Here is a 20,981-nt window from a genome sequence, read left to right on the forward strand (position 1 = left end):
TCCTCTTCGATATTCGCGGGTACGCGACCGAAAAATAGCAAGACTATGGTCCCGGAGTCGCTTTTTTCGTCCGGAATAAAAGCCAGAAAAGGGAGAGGGTTCCGGAATTTCTTTCTACCCGCTCTGGCGGCGGGACGACGACAACAAAAACCGACGACGCCGCTAAAAACAACCCCTGCGAGCTAAAAGGAGAAAATGCCGGCGTCGTACCGAATTAAAACGCGACCCTGGCGCCTACGGACGCCGCGTCCGTTTTTTCGACGGAGTGGGGGCGACGCCGAATAGGTCGTATGGCGTAGCCGGTTGCCACGGGCGACGACCAATAGCGAGCGTTAACCCCCCTTCGCCGCAACCGCGCGCCGCCACCGTTCGATCCGGACGGAGGCGGCGGGAGACGGAGGGGGGATTGCACGACGATAAGGGGATTTTCGACGTGGTACGGCAGAAAAAAAGAGAGAAGAAAACGGGCAAAAAACGGGCGACTGGTGGAGGGTTTCGTAGAATTCGCTTCGAGCGCGATATACTCCGACCGAAGTTGGAAATTTCATCCCCCCGCGACTTTTCATGACGGGATCGGGTCTCAAAAATAAATTTAGAGTATCCCATCGGTTTGGATATAAGAAAATTACCAGAGTGGATATTTTTTTCCAGAACTACCAACGAAGACGAAAGTAAAACTGCCAGATTTTTTTTCGGGGGAGAGAAAGTGTCCAGGAACCCCGCAACGGACTTTTTCCCGATCGTATAACAACAATATTCGGGGGAGAGATGGGGTGACGTTGCGCTACACACGCCGAATTAAATTTTCAAGCGGCTATTTCGAAATAGCGCGACCCGTCGACCCACCCCACCCGCACGGCTCCGCCCGCCACGCGCAAACTCCGGTAGGCGTAGCTAGAACTCCCCTCAAAATATCGATATCGATACGGAGGCGGCGGCGGTCCCCCCCCCCGTCTCCCTCCGGGGAACCGGGGAAGAAAAAAAACACGTGGCATCGCCGCCGCGTCAGCAGCAGTAACAGCCCTAACGCAATTATCCGTTATTTTGTTCGTTCGAAAACCGAGCGGGCGGCGGGGGGTTGGAGGGTAGAGACGATGATGACGACGACGACGACGACGAAAAAGAGGGAGAGAGAGAAAGACGGGGTCGGTATTATTCGCGGGAGATTGCCCCAGGAGACTTCGGGGGAGCGTTCCTGATAGCGGGCGCGCGTGTGTGTATATGAGCGTTTTTTTTCTCGGGTTGGTTGTTCTTGTACTCGAAGATACCGGGGGTCGAGGAGTACCTAGACGATACTGGAAAAATATCCATATTTTTTGAAAAAAAATCGATAGATAGATCGATCTTTCAGCTTATATTTAAAATATCGATGTTAAAAACCTATGGTTTATCGAACCTAAGTAGTGTCCAATTTTTAAATTTCTCGTTTGAGATTCCTAAACATCAGGAACTTTTTCCGCGAAAAGTAGGTCTGCAGTGAAAAAGGTTCGATACGGAAACTTAGGGTTTTCGAAGGAGCGTATCGAACTTTTGCTGTGAGACTTCTCCCACCAATGACCAAACACTTTTTTCGTGAAAACTAGGAGTGAAGAGATATCGATACTGTTTAAAAAACTATCGATATTTTCTTCGGAGTTCGCCGCTATCCCTAACATAATATATCCCGACGCGATATTCGTTGCTAGTCGAACGACCTTCTTTAGCCCGGCCTCCGCTACTTCGTCGTATATAGCCGAACCAACCGGCTAACTAGCAGTCACGAAATCCGTACGGAATATCACACACAGCGTTGCCGTGCTTCGCATGATGATTCAAATCAAACACAATACAAGTTTGAAAACGTATCTAGTCGTTAACGTTACTGGATATCAAAAATTACCTAATTTACGATATAGTTCTGTCGTCCAGGTCGTCAGAATGAAGCCTCCAAGTCCAGGAAAAGCATCCTCACCTGAAACCAAAAAAAAAATTAATTACCATTAATCCCATCCCATTTAGTTGCATAAACTCGTCGAAATCGAATTCGTACGATATCTGATCAAGACCCGCAAATAAGATTTGTTATTTATGATATTTTATTTAATTAAATTAGAAATATCTCATCCTGTGATGATTCCTCCCTCTACAAGAACCAGAAAAGTTATTAGCGCGCCCGTGATACGAAACGCGCGTGATACTACCGCTATTAATTCGAAAAATATTTGTCGTTGTAATACTTTTGGGTTATCCAAACAAAGACCCCGAAAAAACGTTGATTATTGTTCGTCGCGCAACGGCGAGGAGGCGGCAACGTTGCGGCGAGAGGCCCCGGCTGGGTTCGACGCAGAGAGAGAGAGAAAGAGAGCGAACGAGAGATTGGCGCGGGAATCGGCACTTTTTTCCGAACCACTTGTTTACCGCGTTGTCGCGATGGGCGGCTAGATGGCGCTGCCCGGCTCGACGCCGTGGAACAGCCAACGTTATTCGACGGAACGCTGAAAATAAAACGAAGCGTCGCTGAGATCATAACCTAAAATAGACGTGCGAGGACGGACGACGGAGCGAGAGGCGGTTTTTTTGGATTACGACTCGAAATTGGGACCCCATGCTTGTGTCGGGTCGGTATGCGATGCGTCGCATTTTACTCGACGCTCGATGAAAATAATCATCCCGTCACGGAGTTATGTCATGATTCCTCATCGGCATCAGTCAGAAATTCGAGTTACACCGCCTCCTAGATCTTAGAATGATTTAAAAGGGGTTATGTTCATTGAAAAAAAACCCCGTCCATCTTTTGTTGTCATTTTAGTAAATGTTGGCAACAATATTTTTAGTATACAACATAAATACGCAAGATTATTAACACATACCGTGTGCCATGAAAGGAAATAAATCAGAAAATATCAGCGAGGTCAGACCAATATAGTATTATTAAAATATCGATACTTCTTTGACAATATCGATTATTTATTTGCACATTCCTAATATTCGGGGCAATTTTTTTAAATACCAGGAAAAAAAGAATGAGAATCCTGAAAAAAAGTTCGATTGTTCTCTAGGACGGAACTGAAGTTTTTGGTACGAGAGATTCATTAAAAATAAATATCGATATCGTTTAAAATATTTCAAAAATATCGATATTTTTTCGCCCCGATCCCGATCCTAGTTTTTCACGAAAAACTATTTTAAGGGCGTAAGAGAGAATTATGTAAAAGTTCGAAGTTCGACTCGAAAATGTTCATCAAAATCATCAAAAAGGTTTTAAATATCGACATTTTCTTCAAAACAAAATTACAACAAGAAGGAGAAATGCGAAGCTCGATACTCAATTTTAAAACTATCGATAATAATAATAATAATCGATAGTTTTTGACATCCCTGGTATCAAGTTCAGTTTAGCTTGAGCACAAATTTACTTTGAATATTACTAATAACATATCAACATTTCAAACATATTTCTCGCATTCAGTCCGTAAACTATTGGGCTTGGAATCGGGACATCGTGATTCCTCATCGATATCAATCAAGATTAACGGCGAACTAGCGATGTCTCGTCGCCTAGACCCAGGAAAGCCGCCGGTTAATAAAAGATGCAATCCTATCGCGTGTCCTTGTCCCGAAAGCAACAGGATCGGCGAGATATACGGGCTGCGGGGGGGCGGTATGACAAACTTAAAGGGTTAGGCGCATTGAGGAAAATGTATTGCGGGCGATGAATGAACCTAGTAACTATGTGGGTCGGATTCGAACATATAGGACGGCACAAAATGTATCTGCGGCTGATATTTGGCGCGGTAGGAATTCGAAATATCCGGTATACCTGTAAAAACATCCGATAATAATCTGTACACGTCTATATCAAGATTTTCAGCGCATTACTGCATACGAACGGTATCGTGTTTTATTATATTTTGCGTCTTGGGACATCGATGATTCAAATCAATCGCCTATTCATCCCGTAAGAGGCCGTTTGATCTCCGAGAGAGCCAGAGCATTAGTATTTATGCACATCGTCGGCGATACAATCGAACGCGGGCGCGGAAAAACGGCACGACGCGTGCCGGCAACTCACACACACACATAAATACAAGAGAGAATTGTGTGTATACGTCTGGTGTGCAATAAAAAAGGGGGCGGGCCGCCGGTAGCTTGCCTATTTATTGGAAGTGCGACATACCTGTCGCCGGGAGTCGGGTCAGTGTCGTCGCAGAGGGCCGTGGTGATTGATGATCCGTTGTTTTTGCGCGATTTGGTCGCGACGAGGTCATGGCCGTCGGCTCGTTCAATTGTTTCCGTTTTGTTTTAATGGTCGCCGTCATCGCCGCCGCCTCGAATTGTTTATTTTACGAACAGGTGTCGACGGATGTGGAGCACTACGGAACGCGGTGGAACGAGCGAATAAACGATTGGAATCCCTCGAAATGTTCAAGGAAAACAAATAAATATGCATTCGGGTTTTTTATCGACAGATATCAACGGTTTATTAATGATGGTGAAGTGAGGACAATATTTTGTACTCATTTTTATGTTATTCTCCACTCATCATCACCATCCCTCTGATAAATAATATATGTCTTTCATGTTTCTGTTATTTAACTCATATTGTCATCTCGATCATATACACAAAATTAATGACCAGTTCTTCGTAGGATTCAAACTATCACCCCAATATTAGATGTAATATCGAAAACAACATCAACATTGTTGACAACAACAACAACAACGACGTTGATTCGAAGTAGAATTTTCATTGTTGAGTTTATGAATATAATATAAATAGTTTTTTATACCTCACTATTGGGATCACAAGTTTTTTGTGTAAAAAACTGAAAATTTATTATGACAGAAAAACACGTTTCTTTATATTTGTTTTCACATCTTTCAGATGCCTGAAGTTTGAGTGCCTTCTAAACAATCCATGGTTCATCGCTAGAAACAAACAATCAAGGGTCAATGTCGGGTAAACAAGTCCGACCCCGGTTTTCTATTTAACATAAAATATACGCGTTTTCATTTGTCCCCTTTTTTGAAACCAAACTAATTTGTACTCCCAGTCACTGAAATATCAGCGCATACAGTCCTCCGCTCCTTCTGAAGATTGTCACTTTAATCTTATATACGAAAAACGCAGAATATTATATGGTTATTGTAAAATATCACCTGAATCATATACAAACTTGTCCGAAGGACCACGACTAGATTTCCGTATTAGAAGAAGTTTATTTGATGACGTAAGAGTGTCGGCAACATTTTCGGATCTTTTGAGTGCCGCCCAAATAATCAATGCGCCATCAATACAAACAACTAATAATTTGAAAGGTCAATGTCTGGTAAACAAGCCCCACCCCGGATTTTCATTCAATGTAAAATATCATGGATTTTCAAGGACGTTTATGACTTATCCCCCTTTTCGGACTAAACTCATTTATACTCCCGATATATGAAACGTTAGTACATGCAACCGTCCGCTTTTCTGAAAATTGTCATTTTAATCATATGCACGAAAAACCTGCCATATACGGCATATGACATAATTATCGTAAAATATCATCTGGATCATATACACACTAGTTTGAAGAACCACTTCTAGTTATCCAGTAAAGGGAATATTAGTACATATAATCGATCATATACACATTAGTTCGAAGGACAACTTCTCGTTTTCCAGTATATGGAACATTAGTACATATAATCCTTCGCAACTTCTCAAGATTATCACCTTAATCATATTCACGAAAAACGCAGAACGTGGCTTCATTATCGTAAAATATCATCTCGATCATATACACACTAGTTTGAAAGATCACTTCTCGTTTTCCAGTATATGAAATATTAGTACACATAATCCTCCGCATCTTCTCAGAATTATCACCTTAATCATATTCACGAAATACGCAGAATGTGACTTGATTATCGTAAAATATCATCTCGATCATATACAGACTAGCTCGAAAAAACACTGGCCATTTTGCAGTAGACTTCCGTCTCTTTTGACGATTGTCACCTTAATTATATTCACGTGAAACTCTGAACGTGATACGATGAACGCAAAATATCATCTCGATCATATACAGACTAGCTGGAAGGACAACTACCCGTTTTCCAACTATCTCGGTTGGCCCGTCGTATTTACATCGTTCATTCGACGACGGAGCGGTGACGACATCTTCGGATTCATTTTCACTCTTTATATCCTCACCGTCACCACCCCCGGCGCCTCGCGACCCCGAAAAAAAACCCAGAAATAAAAAAAAGGTCGGGATCAATGCCGTCGCCTCGACGTACCCTTCGGTCCCTTTATCCGGGCGGCCCGAGGGGGGAGGGTTTAGAAAGGGACAATTTCGTCGGCCACACATACACACACGCTCTCAGTCGATTCACATATGCATCTCGTGGCGCTGACGTGAGTCGATTTAGGTCAGGGACCTTCTGCCGTCACGGTAAAAGTTGGCGGCACACACACGCGTTATTAGGGAGGCGGTAACCGCCGCCGTCGTCGTCGTCGCCGCCGTCCCCTCCGCCCCCGCACTCCCACTTTCTTGCGAAACGTCGGAAATTTACTACGAATTATGTTGGAAAGTTGTGAGGGGATCCTTGACGGTCTTATATCTTGTCGGCGACGCCCAAGGCCAGTAAGTCAGCGTCGTTACGGAATTATTACGGCTGTGGAAGTTTATGATCGACATGACAGTTTAGGACGGCGGTCGGTGACTTTTTCGCGACGACTTTCGATTCCGAACGGGAAAAATCGTAACGATAATAAGGTCAAGGTAGCCGGGGCGAGATGAAGACAAGCGAAAGAGTAACAGAAAGGATGAAAAAAAAACAAGCAGAAACGAGAGAAACGGAGGAAACGCCTATGGGCGAAGAGAGTAAAAGGAATGGCGTTTTAATAGGCAATTTGAGTTGGTGAATGGGCCGAATAAGGAGCCAGCCAGTTAGCCGGCCCTTCCCCCACGGCATCGGTCGTGTGCCCGTCGACAATAACGGGTCCGACTTGTTGATGAGATAAATTATACGCCTAATTGGATTACGTAAACATTCCGTCCGTCTGGTTGGGCCTTTCTCAATTTTGCATTCAATGGCCCATTTAAAGTTTACACACGCGGACCGATTGAGGTCGCGTCGCACGGCCCCGCTTTCTTTCCCCCCTTTTTTCATCGATTTCCACGGTTTAGAACATCGATATATTTTATCACATCTTTCTCCGCCGATTTGTATTATTATATCTAGCAATTATCTTAGAATGAACATATTTCCCTATTGTACATTTCCCCCTATTTTAAAATATTAATATATATTATCATAATTTCCTCTACTGATTTTAACGATTATTTTAATTATCACGGAGAATCATATACAACTATCAAAGGAGCAATTTAAAAAATACATATACCTATTATTTTCGAATATAAGAATTATCATCTAGAATCATATAGTTGTATATTAAAAAACCACTAAAAACACACATCTATTATATTTCAGATTATCAATATATATCTTTACATAATTTTCTATACCGATTTTGACGGATATTTTAAATTGTCACCTTGGATCATATACAACATATTGATCATAATGTTCAAAGCTATTAAAAAACTACAGGCACATCCCTTTTTACACGTACCATATATTTTTTATTATCATATTTTTCTAGGCCAATTTTGGTGATTATTTTAAATTATTATTTGGAATCGTATACAACCACTAAAAAATACACATAACCCATTTATATGTAATGAATACTACTACTTGTATTTATCTCTGCCGATTTTGATAATTATGTTAAATTAACACCTTGAATCATATACAAGAATAAAGCTTAAAGGTTCTTAAAATTTGCAATAAAAAACGGTTAGATTTTCTAGCTCGAAGATCTTTAGAAGTTGCAATTAAAAAATTACCAAATTCGTAGGAATATGGTATATATGAGCATCAGGAGAATTTATCATTATATATAATATTAGCTCATTAACGTAAAGCGGTATCATTCGATGATGTTTTCATACGTTGGCGACAATCGATATTCACGTCAATATTACCAGTTAAAATGATTAAAATCAACAATTGATATCAATGTTTTGGCAAAATTATTAACTTATTATAAAAATTATATATATTGAGACCGAAAGATCAACTGTGAATATAAAATATTCGATCGTTTGTACTAATCCGTAAGTTACTATATACCTTTACTGATATTTGTATCAAATTGTCACCTAAATCATATACATATAGTAGAAACTTTTTAAAATAATGATGGAATCTCGTATTCCTTACAACATCTTTTAATGTAAAATATATAACAAAACATGTTTTAACAGAAATATCATTGAACAGTCATATATTTCGCGATTATTTAAAAGTTATTTGAATTGTCACTTAAATCATATACAAGAATAAAAGCCAGAAGGTTTTTTTAGGATCATCTGTGAATATTATATACATTGTTTGGATCTATATACATTTTCTGATATTTGTTTCAGATTGTCACCTAAATCATATACAAGAATAAAAGCTAGGTTTCTAAAATTTGCAATAAAAAACGATTTTCTCAGCTCGAAACCTTTAGAAGTTGCAATTAAAAAAATTATTAAATTCACAGGGATATGATATATATGAGCATCAGGAGAATTTATCATTATATGTAAAATTAACTCATTAAATCGTAAAATGGTCGTAAAGTGGTATCGTTCGATGACGTTTTTATATGCCGGTGAGAATCGATATTCCCAGTCGTACAAATACACGCACACATCGCGATGTATGTCAACATCGGATACGGTAGTGTCTCGGTGGTGTTGACGGAAGCGACCTCGGCGTATGCAAACCACGCCATCGCCTCAATCGAATCATGGCCCCCATCGAGTTCGTGACTGATAGACGGGACGAGATTCGGAATGCACCGCATCATCGCAAAAGGAAGCGGCCGTCGCCGCCACCGCCCCCTCTCTACGCCCGCACCCTCGCCACAACCGCCGCCGCCGCCTTCTTCGACATGAATGGAATTCACTCTCGATTTCGCGCGTCAATATTTATGGTGCTCGCATTACCGGCGGCTGTTTCACATAAAAAGCGAGCTCGTTTGCGAGCGACCGACCTATCGGCGTTCGGAGCCAGCGTCCTATTTGTTTATGTTTTGATTTTTCCAATTCCGCCCCTGGGCCCCTCGGGGGACGGGGGACCGTACGGGCGGCGTCGGCCGCAGCCGACGGTTGTTTTTGGACGCGTCCGCCGGTTCGGAAGTAGATTTCTGTGTCAGTCAATCGGATTTCCGATTCGGATATATCGATTCCGATATTGTTTCATACAAATGACCCTGGACGTTTCTTCAGGCTTAATGTCATCAGACGTACCTTCGGTTTTATCCATATTTTTAAATTCAGGATGCCGAAGAGTTTCTGACAATGAGAGCTGAACTACAATGGTAAAATACATGATACGATGGTTACTATTTATATTTCGGGAATTGGCAACACTGTTGTCATGTGAGTTCATCTGAAGGTTCCATCGTAAAGTTTGACATTTTTGACGATATACGTACTCAGAACATTTTGTCGTACGGACGCTATATTTTTATTTTAAATTTAGTTGAAAGTTTCGTCTCGACAAAAAATTAGTTGAATCGCGAACATTTTCGTGCGATGATTTTTTGCGAACTGATTATCATCACAGCAAGAGTGTATCAATCGACTTAATTTGACTTTTGGCGATGGAGCTCCATCAAAAACCACCGAGTATCGCTGGTTTAGCGAATTCAATCGTGGTCGTAGTTGGCTGTCCGACGAGTTTCGTGAAGGTCGTCCAAAATCGGCTGTTGTGCCAGAAAACATCGATGCTGTGTACGAAATCATTAAGCAAGATCGTCATATCACCTACTGTGAGATTGAGGCATCCCTAAGCATTAGTTCCACTAGCATATATGCGATTTTACATGAACAATTTAGCTCCTCGAACATTCCTACACTACATCAAGTGCATCTTTAGATTAAGGCTATACACATCATACCTCAGTAGTCCCAGCGGTTTGATAGAAGATATAACATAACTAAATTACATTCAAGCCCAATGTAGGTACTCTAAAATACAACATTCGATATCACAACACACGATCGATAGAGCCGAACATATCTGTCGTTAATGAACGCAATAATTAACAAAATACTTAATAAAAAACGAACGCAGTTTTCAAGTTCACAAAACTGTCCCAAAACAACAAACAACGCCAGGGGTATGGAAATATTTACGAAGTTGAACTGACTGAAAAAAGAAGACCGAAAAAGTTCCGATATAAATCAGACGGGTCGATGGATTGCCATCTTAATAGTCGGGCGCCTCGCAGGAAAACCATTAAAAACAGGTCAGGAATTCCCCCGGCTTTCGTTCGTGTCGGTGTTAGACGAGAGGGATTCCAATAGGCAGGGAGGGGGTCGTCGACCTGAGGACGGCCGTTGTTATTATTTCGAGGTGATGGTGCCGCTCCCGTTCCGAGACGTTACGATCATCCGTTCACCACCACCTGCGCCAAAACGGCCATCCGGTGATTTATGGACCCAGTGCGTGGTATTAGCGAGTGGGCCAATTACTGCTTCGTGACGTTGGCGATGGTGTAAAAGTCGAACGCGCCGTGTAAGATCGGACGTGGGCTTTTATTTAGGTTAATGGGGCTGGTGAGGATTTACGCGACGGCCGAAGGTCGTGCGGAAGGCAACACCTGACGCATAACTTCTGACGGGACAGCGTTAAGTGACAATTTACCGAAGCGTATTCGAATAAAAACCTGCGACAAATGTCTCAACAAAAATCATCCGCTCTATTTATATGTTATTATGTTACAGTTAATAACAGTAATTTTTCAAGTCTTATAGAATACTCTGTTGTATTTGATTCAAAATTATCCACAGAATAACAGATAATTCCATACTTTTTCCAACAGAACCCCAAAAATAATATTTAAACATTTTTGTTAGAATAAATTAAATAATAAAAGGTATTAAATAAAAAAGTATGATAGCGGAGCCTATGTGTTACTCAATTCTTCTAAATACCTGTATTACTTAAACGATCGTATCAAATTTATCATCTCGATCATATATATCTCGATAAAACAACAGAACATCATAAATAATAAATTAAGACCACTGATCGATAATTAATCCCACTATGATGAATATAATGATATTTGCATGCTATTTCCCACAAATGTATCACCTTGCTCATATACATGTATATTAGCTCGATAAAACAAAAAACGAACAGATAAAACCGAAATACCACTAAAATATAATAAAATCTATGTTTTATTCCGTTATTATGAACATTTATTTTATTCCTACCAGTTATACCAAATGTATCATTTTGATCATATATATTCCCATCAAACAATATATTATATACTCTAAGACGATTATAATATTGTTCATAATAAACATAATATGAACATAATAAAATATCTATGAAAATTTCTCACAAATTATCACTTCAATCATATATAGATTAAATTAGCTCAATGAAACTGGAAATTAATAGTTAAAACCAAAATTCAATCAAAATATGATGATATTTATCCAATAAATTAATGGTTAGCAAAGGCTAAGACACCTAGATCATATATATATATATATATATATATATATATATATATATATATATATATATATATATATATATATATACATATCTATTAAGCAATATAATTCAATAAATAATAAATTAAAATGATCATCAGTTTGTTCATGTATAACATATAGGTATCTGTAATGTCCGTTATTTCTCACAAATTTATTAAATTATCACTTAAATCATATACAGATATGTTAGCACTAAGAAACAAAAAAATGGAAAAAAATTAATAAAAAATGAGTCAATAAAGAGTATTCATTATTTTTCAAGCTTATTACATTATCACCTAGATCATATATATCTCAAATAAGTAATAGAAATACAATAAATAATAAAACAAAACGTATATAGACACAAGCATTATAATGAATATAAAGTTTCGATAATATTTGTCACAAATTTATCAAATAATCACTTCAATCATATACAGATATATTAGGTATATGAGGCAAAAACCGTATAGTTAAAACCGAAATTCCATTAGAATATGGTGATTTTCATCAAATGAATGAATGTTTAATAAAGAGTATATACTATTTTTGAAAATATATCCAATTATCACCTAGATCATATCTGTATTAGCTGGATGAAACGACAGAACAAAACGATCATAGTCTTATAATTTGGGCCTGAACCTTCACTTCAAGTCATATAAATTGGTTCGAAGAACAACATATGATATATTGAATATTTAATATGAAATAGATAATATTTTTTTATTCAATCGACTAAATCATATAGGACTAAACAAAATCGATTAACCTTTAAAAAATCGAAATAATTCCCGTTTGTTTATTAATTTCCGAGCGTATGCCAGCCCCACCCGCCAAGAAATATCGGAGATCGCATAAATCACCTTAAAACGTAAACTATTAACCGGTGAAATGTAATTAAATGGCGCCAAACGGTCTCGTCGAGCAGAACGCACCGGCGCAACAGCCATTGTCTCGACGAATTTTTTATATTTATTATATATATACATAAACAAATACATATCGGAGCCTATTACGTGATTTATGACGGAATCGTAAAATTCATCATATCGGCCATTCATAAAAATGCGAGCGGCCGGCCCGGCGGCCCGAATTTGCATCGGGGCGGTACGTGTACGTACGTAAGGCGCGCGTGAACTTATTGACGGACGACGTTATCCGAAGAACAATCGGTAGAAAAAAAGGAAGATCGACATCTATCGACCGGCGCACGTCTGATTGCCTTGAGGCAGGTCGGAAAACGCGCCAATTATTAATTATAGTGATAGTATTTTTATGTTAATGTTGTACGGACGATGTCGGCCGAGATTAACGCGGGCGCCATTGTCTATAATTGGCCTGTCGATTACATAATGATGTATTTTTTCCGTCGCCGCTGCTATTATTATTATTATTATCGTCGTTGGCGATGAAACGTTGTTTTTACTGCTGTCAATCGGGTGTTTACGTTTTTTTCTCTCTCTTTTCGTTACGATTTAGTTTAGGGGAATCGTCATTTGATTATCGTGGTTTTGTAGGCGGCGACTTGATTTTTACGACTGTTACAACGTGCAATGTCTTTTGTTTCCAAACTACGACTGATAATTGTTTCTTTTAACCACATTTTCGGGTCCATCGGTTCTAGAGTGATCATAGTTTGACATTTGGCAGACATGGGGAACAGCAACAGCATTTAGATGAATCGTCGGAGTTTTGTAGGCGGCGACTTGATTTTTACGACTGTTACAACGTGCAATGTCTTTTGTTTCCAAACTACGACTGATAATTGTTTCTTTTAACCATTTTCGGGTTCATCGGTTCTAGGGTGATCATAGTTTGACATTTGGCAGACATGGGGAACAGCAACAGCATTTAGATGAATCGTCGGAGTTTTGTACGCGGCGACTTGATTTTTACGACTGTTACAACGTGCGATGTCTTTTGTCTCCAAACTACGACTGATAATTGCTTATTTAATTAACCATTTTCGGGTTCGCAGTTTTAGAGTGATAATAGTTTCAGTAGGTCTAACTGTCATTTGACAGACAGCAGCATTTAGTTGTTAAATGTTTCCTTTAAACATTCTCACGTGTATCCTTCCTAAAGTGATCTTAGTAGTAAGTAAGTTCTAGAGGAAATGTTTATGTTAAATATTATGGTTTATATACAAAACAGCTACAATTTATAAGTTGCCCTAAGAAATGTCACGATTTCTTTAAAAACAAAGGGGAATCAACAAAATAAAAATATAATATTTAGAACAAAATATACAATCGCAGTTATATAATCTGACTTTTAGTTACCCAGATTCACCCGTAAACATCTATTTAGGAAAGAGCTTGTATAAACCGTGATGATAGCAGGTTGGGCGACCTGTCTAACCCAAACAAAGACGCGATACAAGTGGTTCTTTTTCAATAGCTCCCCCTCAATTGAATGTCTCATTCATTACTTGACACGTCGCTTCCATCTAGTACACAAAACCATTAAATTGCCGCAAGCGCATTCACAGGTAGCAATAGACTCATGACTTACTGACACAGTTTGATGGGTAATATTTGATTTAACGTCTGTCACTACCTGTCATCGGTCGATAATGGTTTATTGACCCTGGGACAAAGAAACTAGTATTAATCTGGTTAGAGTGTATTAACTGAAGAACATTGACACTTCTCTGGGAGGGATTTTAGTGATTTGATCACCAAAAAATGATATATGGACTTAATTTGGGAAGAATAAACTGTAACAGAAACATAGATGCTGAGTCTCAACGGATGTAACACATAGACTGGAAAGTCCCGGGCCTAACACATAGATAACCTAGTTTTATTGCATTCGCCGCTTTTTCAGTTAGTACTAACCTTCAAAAGAACGTTGTTAAAGTTTCATGATATTCTACTCGCGAGTTATGCTAAGGGTGATAAAACGATAAAACAAAAACTGAACAGTTAAAACCAAAACTCCATTGAAATATAGTAAGATGAATGTTTTATTCCATTGTTATGAACATTTGTTAAACAATATATTATAAGACGATTATAATATTGTTCATATATACAAGTTACCTTATTTTATTCTATTATGATGAACATAATAAAATATCTATGTAACTTCTCACAAATTATCACTTCAAATCATATATAGATGAATGAACCTAGAAATTAATGCAAATGAAAACCAAAAATCAATCAAAATATGATGATATTTGTCCAATAAATGAATATTTAACAAAGGCTAAGACACCTAGATCATATATATCTCTATTAAGCAATATAATTCAATAAATAATAAATTAAAATGACCATCAGTTTGTTCATGTACAATATAGGTATCGGTCATTTATTCCACTATGATGAACGTAATAGTGTCTCCACGTTATTTCTCACAAATTTATTAACTTATCACTTAAATCATATACAGATATATTAGCCCTAAGAAACAAAAAATAGAAAGAAAATGAACGGAAAATAAATCAATAAGGAGGATTCATTATTTTTCAGTTAGTACTAACCTTCAAAAGAACGTTGTTTCATGATATTCTACTCATAAGTGTGTGAGTTATTGTGCTAAGAGTAACACTACTTTTGTTATTTCGTGTTTTAATTTTACACTGCTTCTTGATATATAACGTTGAGAACAAAAGTGGTATTGAAATATTAGAACGACGCTGGAATGATGGTGTGGCTCTTGATGGAGATTACGTTGATGAATAGCCAATTAAAAAAAACGCGTTTTCTTTGTTACGCTTAGGACTTTTCGGGCCATATCTTAGTTCTCGAACTGTTTTGTGATACATTTTATAGTCCGGATCTTATCCCCAGTGACTATTCGCTCTTTGCAAGTATCAAGTATCAAGTATTTAGTAAAACAAGCTTTACTAAATATTACTGAGACAATGCCCTGTATGGTAAAACTGATACGTCATTAATACACTCGAAAATTGATAGATCTTCAAGACGCGTTTGTTTTCTGAATATTTCCCACCAACTGCATTGATGACGAATGTGAGAGGCAAAAAATCTCTCTCTCCCACTCGCAGAGCCCGTAACCCTCATTCATAATAAATCGGATCTCGATTACGTCACGGATAATGGCGCGTCTTTGATATCGGTCGCTAAATAAGAACGATCCGGATCCTTATTTATATCTCACGTGGACTATCGAGGTCAGTGACGGCGATTCTGGCCCTGTCGATAATTAATTAGCCCGTTCCGCACGACGAATGCTGTTAAAATGAATGAAAAAGCCCGCGGATCATCGGCCTACCGCGACGTGATCATCTCGGACGAGGGAAACGACGAAAAATAAAAAGCGCGCGCCTCTGCATTGCATGTAAAACAACGACAGCCGACGTGATGTTGGATTGGGGCTGGAACGGGTCGGGGGGAGAGACGCGGAGGATGGTGGACCGTAATTAGGCGCCGTATTTACGACATTCGGCCGTTTTGTCGTCGTTGTCCGTCAAAACAAACAACGAGCGCGTCTTAAATCGCGTCCAGGTAGGCGAGATGGAGATTCCGACAGGTGTGCGGAGGAGGGGGGGTCGTGATTTATTGCGTACGGATCATTTACGTTGACAGATCGGGTACAGGGAGCGATGATGGTCTTAATTAAGAGTCTCGTCGCTCGGTGAACCGTAATGTTTGTAAACAGAGTTTATTGGTGGTTTTACGCCTTTTAGATGTCCGGATGGTTTTGCGGGTGTCAAAAGTTTTAATTCGTCCTTTTACCGCGTGAGTTTTGTGGTAATTTTCCTTTAATCGTAATGGAAAAACTCTTAAGAGATTCGACAACAAGTTGGTTTTGATCGAATGGCCATAATAACTGCTATAATGATAACAAAAGATAGAGAGATTCTAAATAATATTTATTTTTAAATTACAAGCATGATTACTGTGATTTTGGTAGAAATAATAGCAAGAAACCTCATGTTAAGAAGCATTAACAAACATTGACATCACTTAATCGTCATTTCCGCATTCTCTCATTTATATACTTCTGAACATTCTGACGAGTTTGGATTTTATTTGTATTATTTGTCTTATATTCCATAGTTCCACAATGTGTTGTGCTAGGAACAGTATAACAAAAAAAACTAAAAAATTGAAGGGACATTCATCAAGACAAATAATGACGATTCAAGACGGTTCGTCGATGGTAAGTGTGTCTAGATAGTAACGAACAGTACCCGTAATATAATGACGGCAAACCTAGTATGATAATCTTGAGATGGTTTAATTTTACATAGCCAAGAGTAAAATACAACAAAAAAAGTTTAAATTATATATTCTAACAACTCTGTGGAAAAAAGTCTATCCGGTATTGTACACTCTAAATTGTAATTGTATTGTAAAAATAAAGAAAATACAACTAGGGTTTACAACTAAACAAGCGTTTGGATATCAATGGTAATTAGATTTTCATAAATATTTACTTAATTCCAATTACCAATGTATTTTGATTGCTCCGATATTCTCCATCAAAGATCTAAATTCGTACAAGCGAATAAATTTTAATGATTTTAGAAGAAAAAACGTTTGGGTCAACTGAAAATGTTTCAAAAATATTTAAACGTTCCACTAACTGTTATATTTTGTTTTTTTTTGTATTTATGTACACTTGTCGATGAATGTAAAGCCCTAAATGTAGCATATATCATAACTAGATCTTCCCATACACTATCTATTCAACGCATGGATTAAAAACAAAGAAAAATAAAGGAAAATTGGTATTGACACTGTAGCAGGTGACATTGAAAGTGTTTAAGGGTACAGGGTATATTTAGACATTATTGGTGGAGTAAAAATACAAATACAAAGGAAATACGTCAATAATACATAAAAATATTCGATATTATTACTTAGAATTTGAAATATATTACTTTTGACATCAATTTTTTTCATTTCATTTCTTTCTACCCTGCTGATCACGATGACCTTCTCAATTACCACCACTGAATTTAAATGAAAATAATGTACATTTGATAAGAATATATAAGTAATGTATGGGCTCTGATACTGTAAGTATTTAATATAAACAAAGTGCTAGATCAAAAATTTTAAATTCAACAGAATACAACAGAATTCAAATTTGTAGGGTATAATTAGAAAATATTGATGTAATTCAGTGTGAAAAAAATGGATAAATATCCCAATAAGGAAGAAAAACAAAGGAAAATACCGACGATTCTTACAAACGCCTACCCGGATCATCCAGAACGTCGTTAACGTTTCGATCTCTAGACGCGGCCCGCTCCGAATTCGGAACTTTTACTTTCCGGCGATTTTATTCTCGCAATGACCTTCGCACAGTTAATCCAATTTCACATATTTCTCTTGAGCCGTCTGGCGCGCCGATCGCGTCGCCAAGATGGAAACGACGACAATAGCGCTACGGGTGAAAAAAAAAACCGCGACCAAATAGGAACAGGCGGGACTTTCTTACGCGGCTCGGCGAACGAGACCATCATCCAAAACGGCAATACAACATCGCGGGCCCGTTTAGGGAACGACTCTTTCGGGTTTTCCTTTCCATTTCCCCGTCGCGGAAAGTAAAAGTACTCCTGCTGGTACATCCGCCGGATTTCGATGCTTTCAGGGCCCTCTCGATTCCCGACGTTTTGAAACGATCACGATATTAATTCGGCTCCTTGACATTTCAAGGCCTTCTCGGTTTCTGCTAAGTTGAAACGGACGAAATACTCCCGAAGTTTCACGGCCTTCTCGTCAATATGAACAAATTGTTTCTATCGGCGTGTCGTGGCCTTCTCGACTGTAACCGTGCTAAAATTCGCAATCTTCGAAATTTCGCGGCCTACTCGACCGGGTATTCCTGGACGATATTTAAAATCAGGAAAGCTCCATGTCTTAACATCAGTAATTCTACCAAATTAAGATGAACTGCCCTTCTTGTTCAAAATACGAATATTATAAGTAGTTTCATGGCACACTGAGTTTTTATCGCAACAAATTAAATATTGAAAAAAGTTGAATGTTTTGAAGTGATACTTCCCTCCCATATCCTTGAAGTTCAAGACCTTCTTCATTTTTACCAAATTAAAATGTTCAAAATTCGAATGTTAAGAAGTCGCGTAAAGCCTTCTAGATTTTTAGCTAGATTCAAACGAGATACATAATTTATCATGCTGGTTTAAGTTTCATGGCATACTGAACCTTTATAGTAACAAATTCAAATTTCAAAAAAAGTGTTGCGGTATTCATGATTCTTTCAGGTTACTTTGTGGCCTAGACAATTCTTTCTACACATTTAAAATAAATACGAATAGCTTTAATGGCCTCTACTCGATTTTTATTCCAAGTTGAATGAACGGAACTCTTAAGCTCCCTAAAAAATGTATCTGTGAATTCTTCGGAAAGGAAATAGTCACCGAAAATATCGTATAACAATCGAGAAACGAGTTTAGAACTTGGCGTCGAAGCCGCCGCGGCGTTCAGATTCGACCGGCGAATAACGGCGTACCGGTACCCTCCGTATCGTCCGGATTTACCATCGCCTGGCCGCCGAGGTTTCCTCGTCGGAATCGTACGTACGTTCTCGATTGTAACAATGTTGTTTATCGATTCGAGCAGGAATAACGCAGCAGCGCGATTCCTGCTTCGCGTTGGTGGGTATCCATGGCAACGGTGGGCGTAACACACGGTATAACCTGTTTTGGAGGGTCGCTGGTCCGAATTCAGCGCTGGGACATCGGAACGGAGCGCCGGCACGGAGCCCCGGTACTTAATGATGAAGGTAACTGAGCGTCGACGTGTGATTCCTCCGTGAAAATGTATGATTTTTTGCGGAAAATCGCGACGGGGGGCCAGGATTTCCCGCCGAAAGTCCCGCGGACGATTTTCGGAAAGATGTAAATAATCGCGGTGGCGCCAACCCCCTCCCCCGACCCGTCTTTGAAGTATAAAGAGTAAAATCCAGCTGGTCAGACGAGCGGTGACGTACGCAGCCGACCTCGGCCGGCGCGCCGTCCGTCCACGACTCGCCTGGCCGACTGTATACAAAACCATTTCAAGGCACACCGAGATCCGTCCGTTTTCAAAACAAAACCACATGCCGAGATAACATAGGTAACTAGATCGAAGGTTCGCGGGGGAATCTCGCGATTTTCTGAATGAGAACGGCGGAAGACGTGGATGACAACCCTCCAGGGGGGCAGACGGGGGCATTTCTCGCCGAATAAAAAAATAACAAATTCAAAAACTCACCTGAGTCTCAAACCACATCGTTAGTAAGATCCGGTGAGCGGCATCCCTGCCCACGGAAGCATTTCGACGTAGAGAGAAGAACAACAAGGGGAACGAACGAGGTAAACACGCGCGCACAGAAACCAGATCCCGAATTCGCAGAGTTCGGATATAGCGCGGGGCGAGCTGTACGTACGAGCGAACTGCCAGCTAGAGCACCGACTGAATGCCGTCTGCCTACTGCGAACGACCGAACGAAAATACACTAAGTTACACGGAGACCGGTCCGAGGCGGTCGGATGGGTTCGGAAACGTTCGGCCCACCTGCATAACGTGCCCAATGCAAAAGGTTAGGTTGAAAAATACGCTCTCGCAGGCTAGCGGGAGAAACCGCATCTTTCGAAACTTTTCGTCGTCCGTTGCCCAACGCTCGAAAAACTGGAAAGAAAAAATGCCGTGTGTGGTCAGGAAGAATGGAAAAAATCGTGTGAATCGACGCGAGGTTTTAATAAACCCAGAACAATGCTCGATTTTTTATTTAAAAATTTTATTCAGTTTAACTTTATTCCTTAGAGCATTTCTCTATTTTTCAAACACTTCTTCATAGTGCGATTTATCATGACCGGTAAAGAAATTCATTTATCAATTTTACCAATACTTTTCCTCAACTTACCAGATGCAAAATTTGTCTCGTTATAACTTCAATCAGCATCCAGATAGTTCACAAAATGTAGCACCCTCGGAGTGTTTATTTAATATTACATACTGACAAAATTCATTCTTAATTAATACCATATTTATTCCATGGAAAAGAATGTTTACATGATTGATTTGAGCAAATTTATTAAAAAAATCATTATAACATTTTATGGTTCATTTCAGCGAACTTACTGACCAACCCAGGCATCAAATGTTCATTACTGAGATTTCCATCCAAGAAAATCGTCGCATATTAAAAGACACCAAAATGTTAATCATAAACGCCGCTAATTTGATTAATTAATTTGGATTATTCGTTATTAACCATCAATTTTCAGGAAGTCTCGGAAAAATTAAAAAGAGTTTTGTTAGTTCTGAGGTCAGGAATGTTCTTTCAATGGTATCTTAATGATTAAAATTGGGAATATCTGTATACATACTAATTATTAACTATTAGAGGCTTTATGAAGGGTTTATTGAAGGTGCTACGCTATCTTTTATCGGTAAT

General features: G+C 39.1%; 1 protein-coding gene across 4 annotated transcripts in view; it reads right to left on the bottom strand.

Annotated features, from left to right (window-relative positions):
* tara (SERTA domain-containing protein 2 taranis) overlaps positions 1-20,048 on the bottom strand; it is a 36,345-nt gene extending 16,297 nt beyond the window's left edge. For 2 of the 4 annotated variants that reach the window (XR_013006923.1, XM_076412249.1), the window contains exon 1: positions 19,796-20,048. Coding sequence is in view for 1 of the 4 variants with exons in the window: in XM_076412249.1 (XP_076268364.1) it covers positions 19,796-19,813 (18 nt within the window). In the remaining 3 variants the exon portion in view is untranslated. Of the gene's footprint in view, positions 1-1,879; positions 1,952-19,795 lie in introns of all 4 variants that reach the window. The other 2 variants (XR_013006924.1, XM_076412250.1) reach the window with 2 other exon arrangements.
* Between the last annotated feature and the right edge of the window lie 933 nt (positions 20,049-20,981).

The sequence above is a fragment of the Rhynchophorus ferrugineus genome, unplaced genomic scaffold (genome assembly GCF_030347505.1).
Source record: "Rhynchophorus ferrugineus isolate W39M unplaced genomic scaffold, kcgeb_rfMv2 rfM8, whole genome shotgun sequence".
Classification (NCBI taxonomy): domain Eukaryota; kingdom Metazoa; phylum Arthropoda; class Insecta; order Coleoptera; family Curculionidae; genus Rhynchophorus; species Rhynchophorus ferrugineus.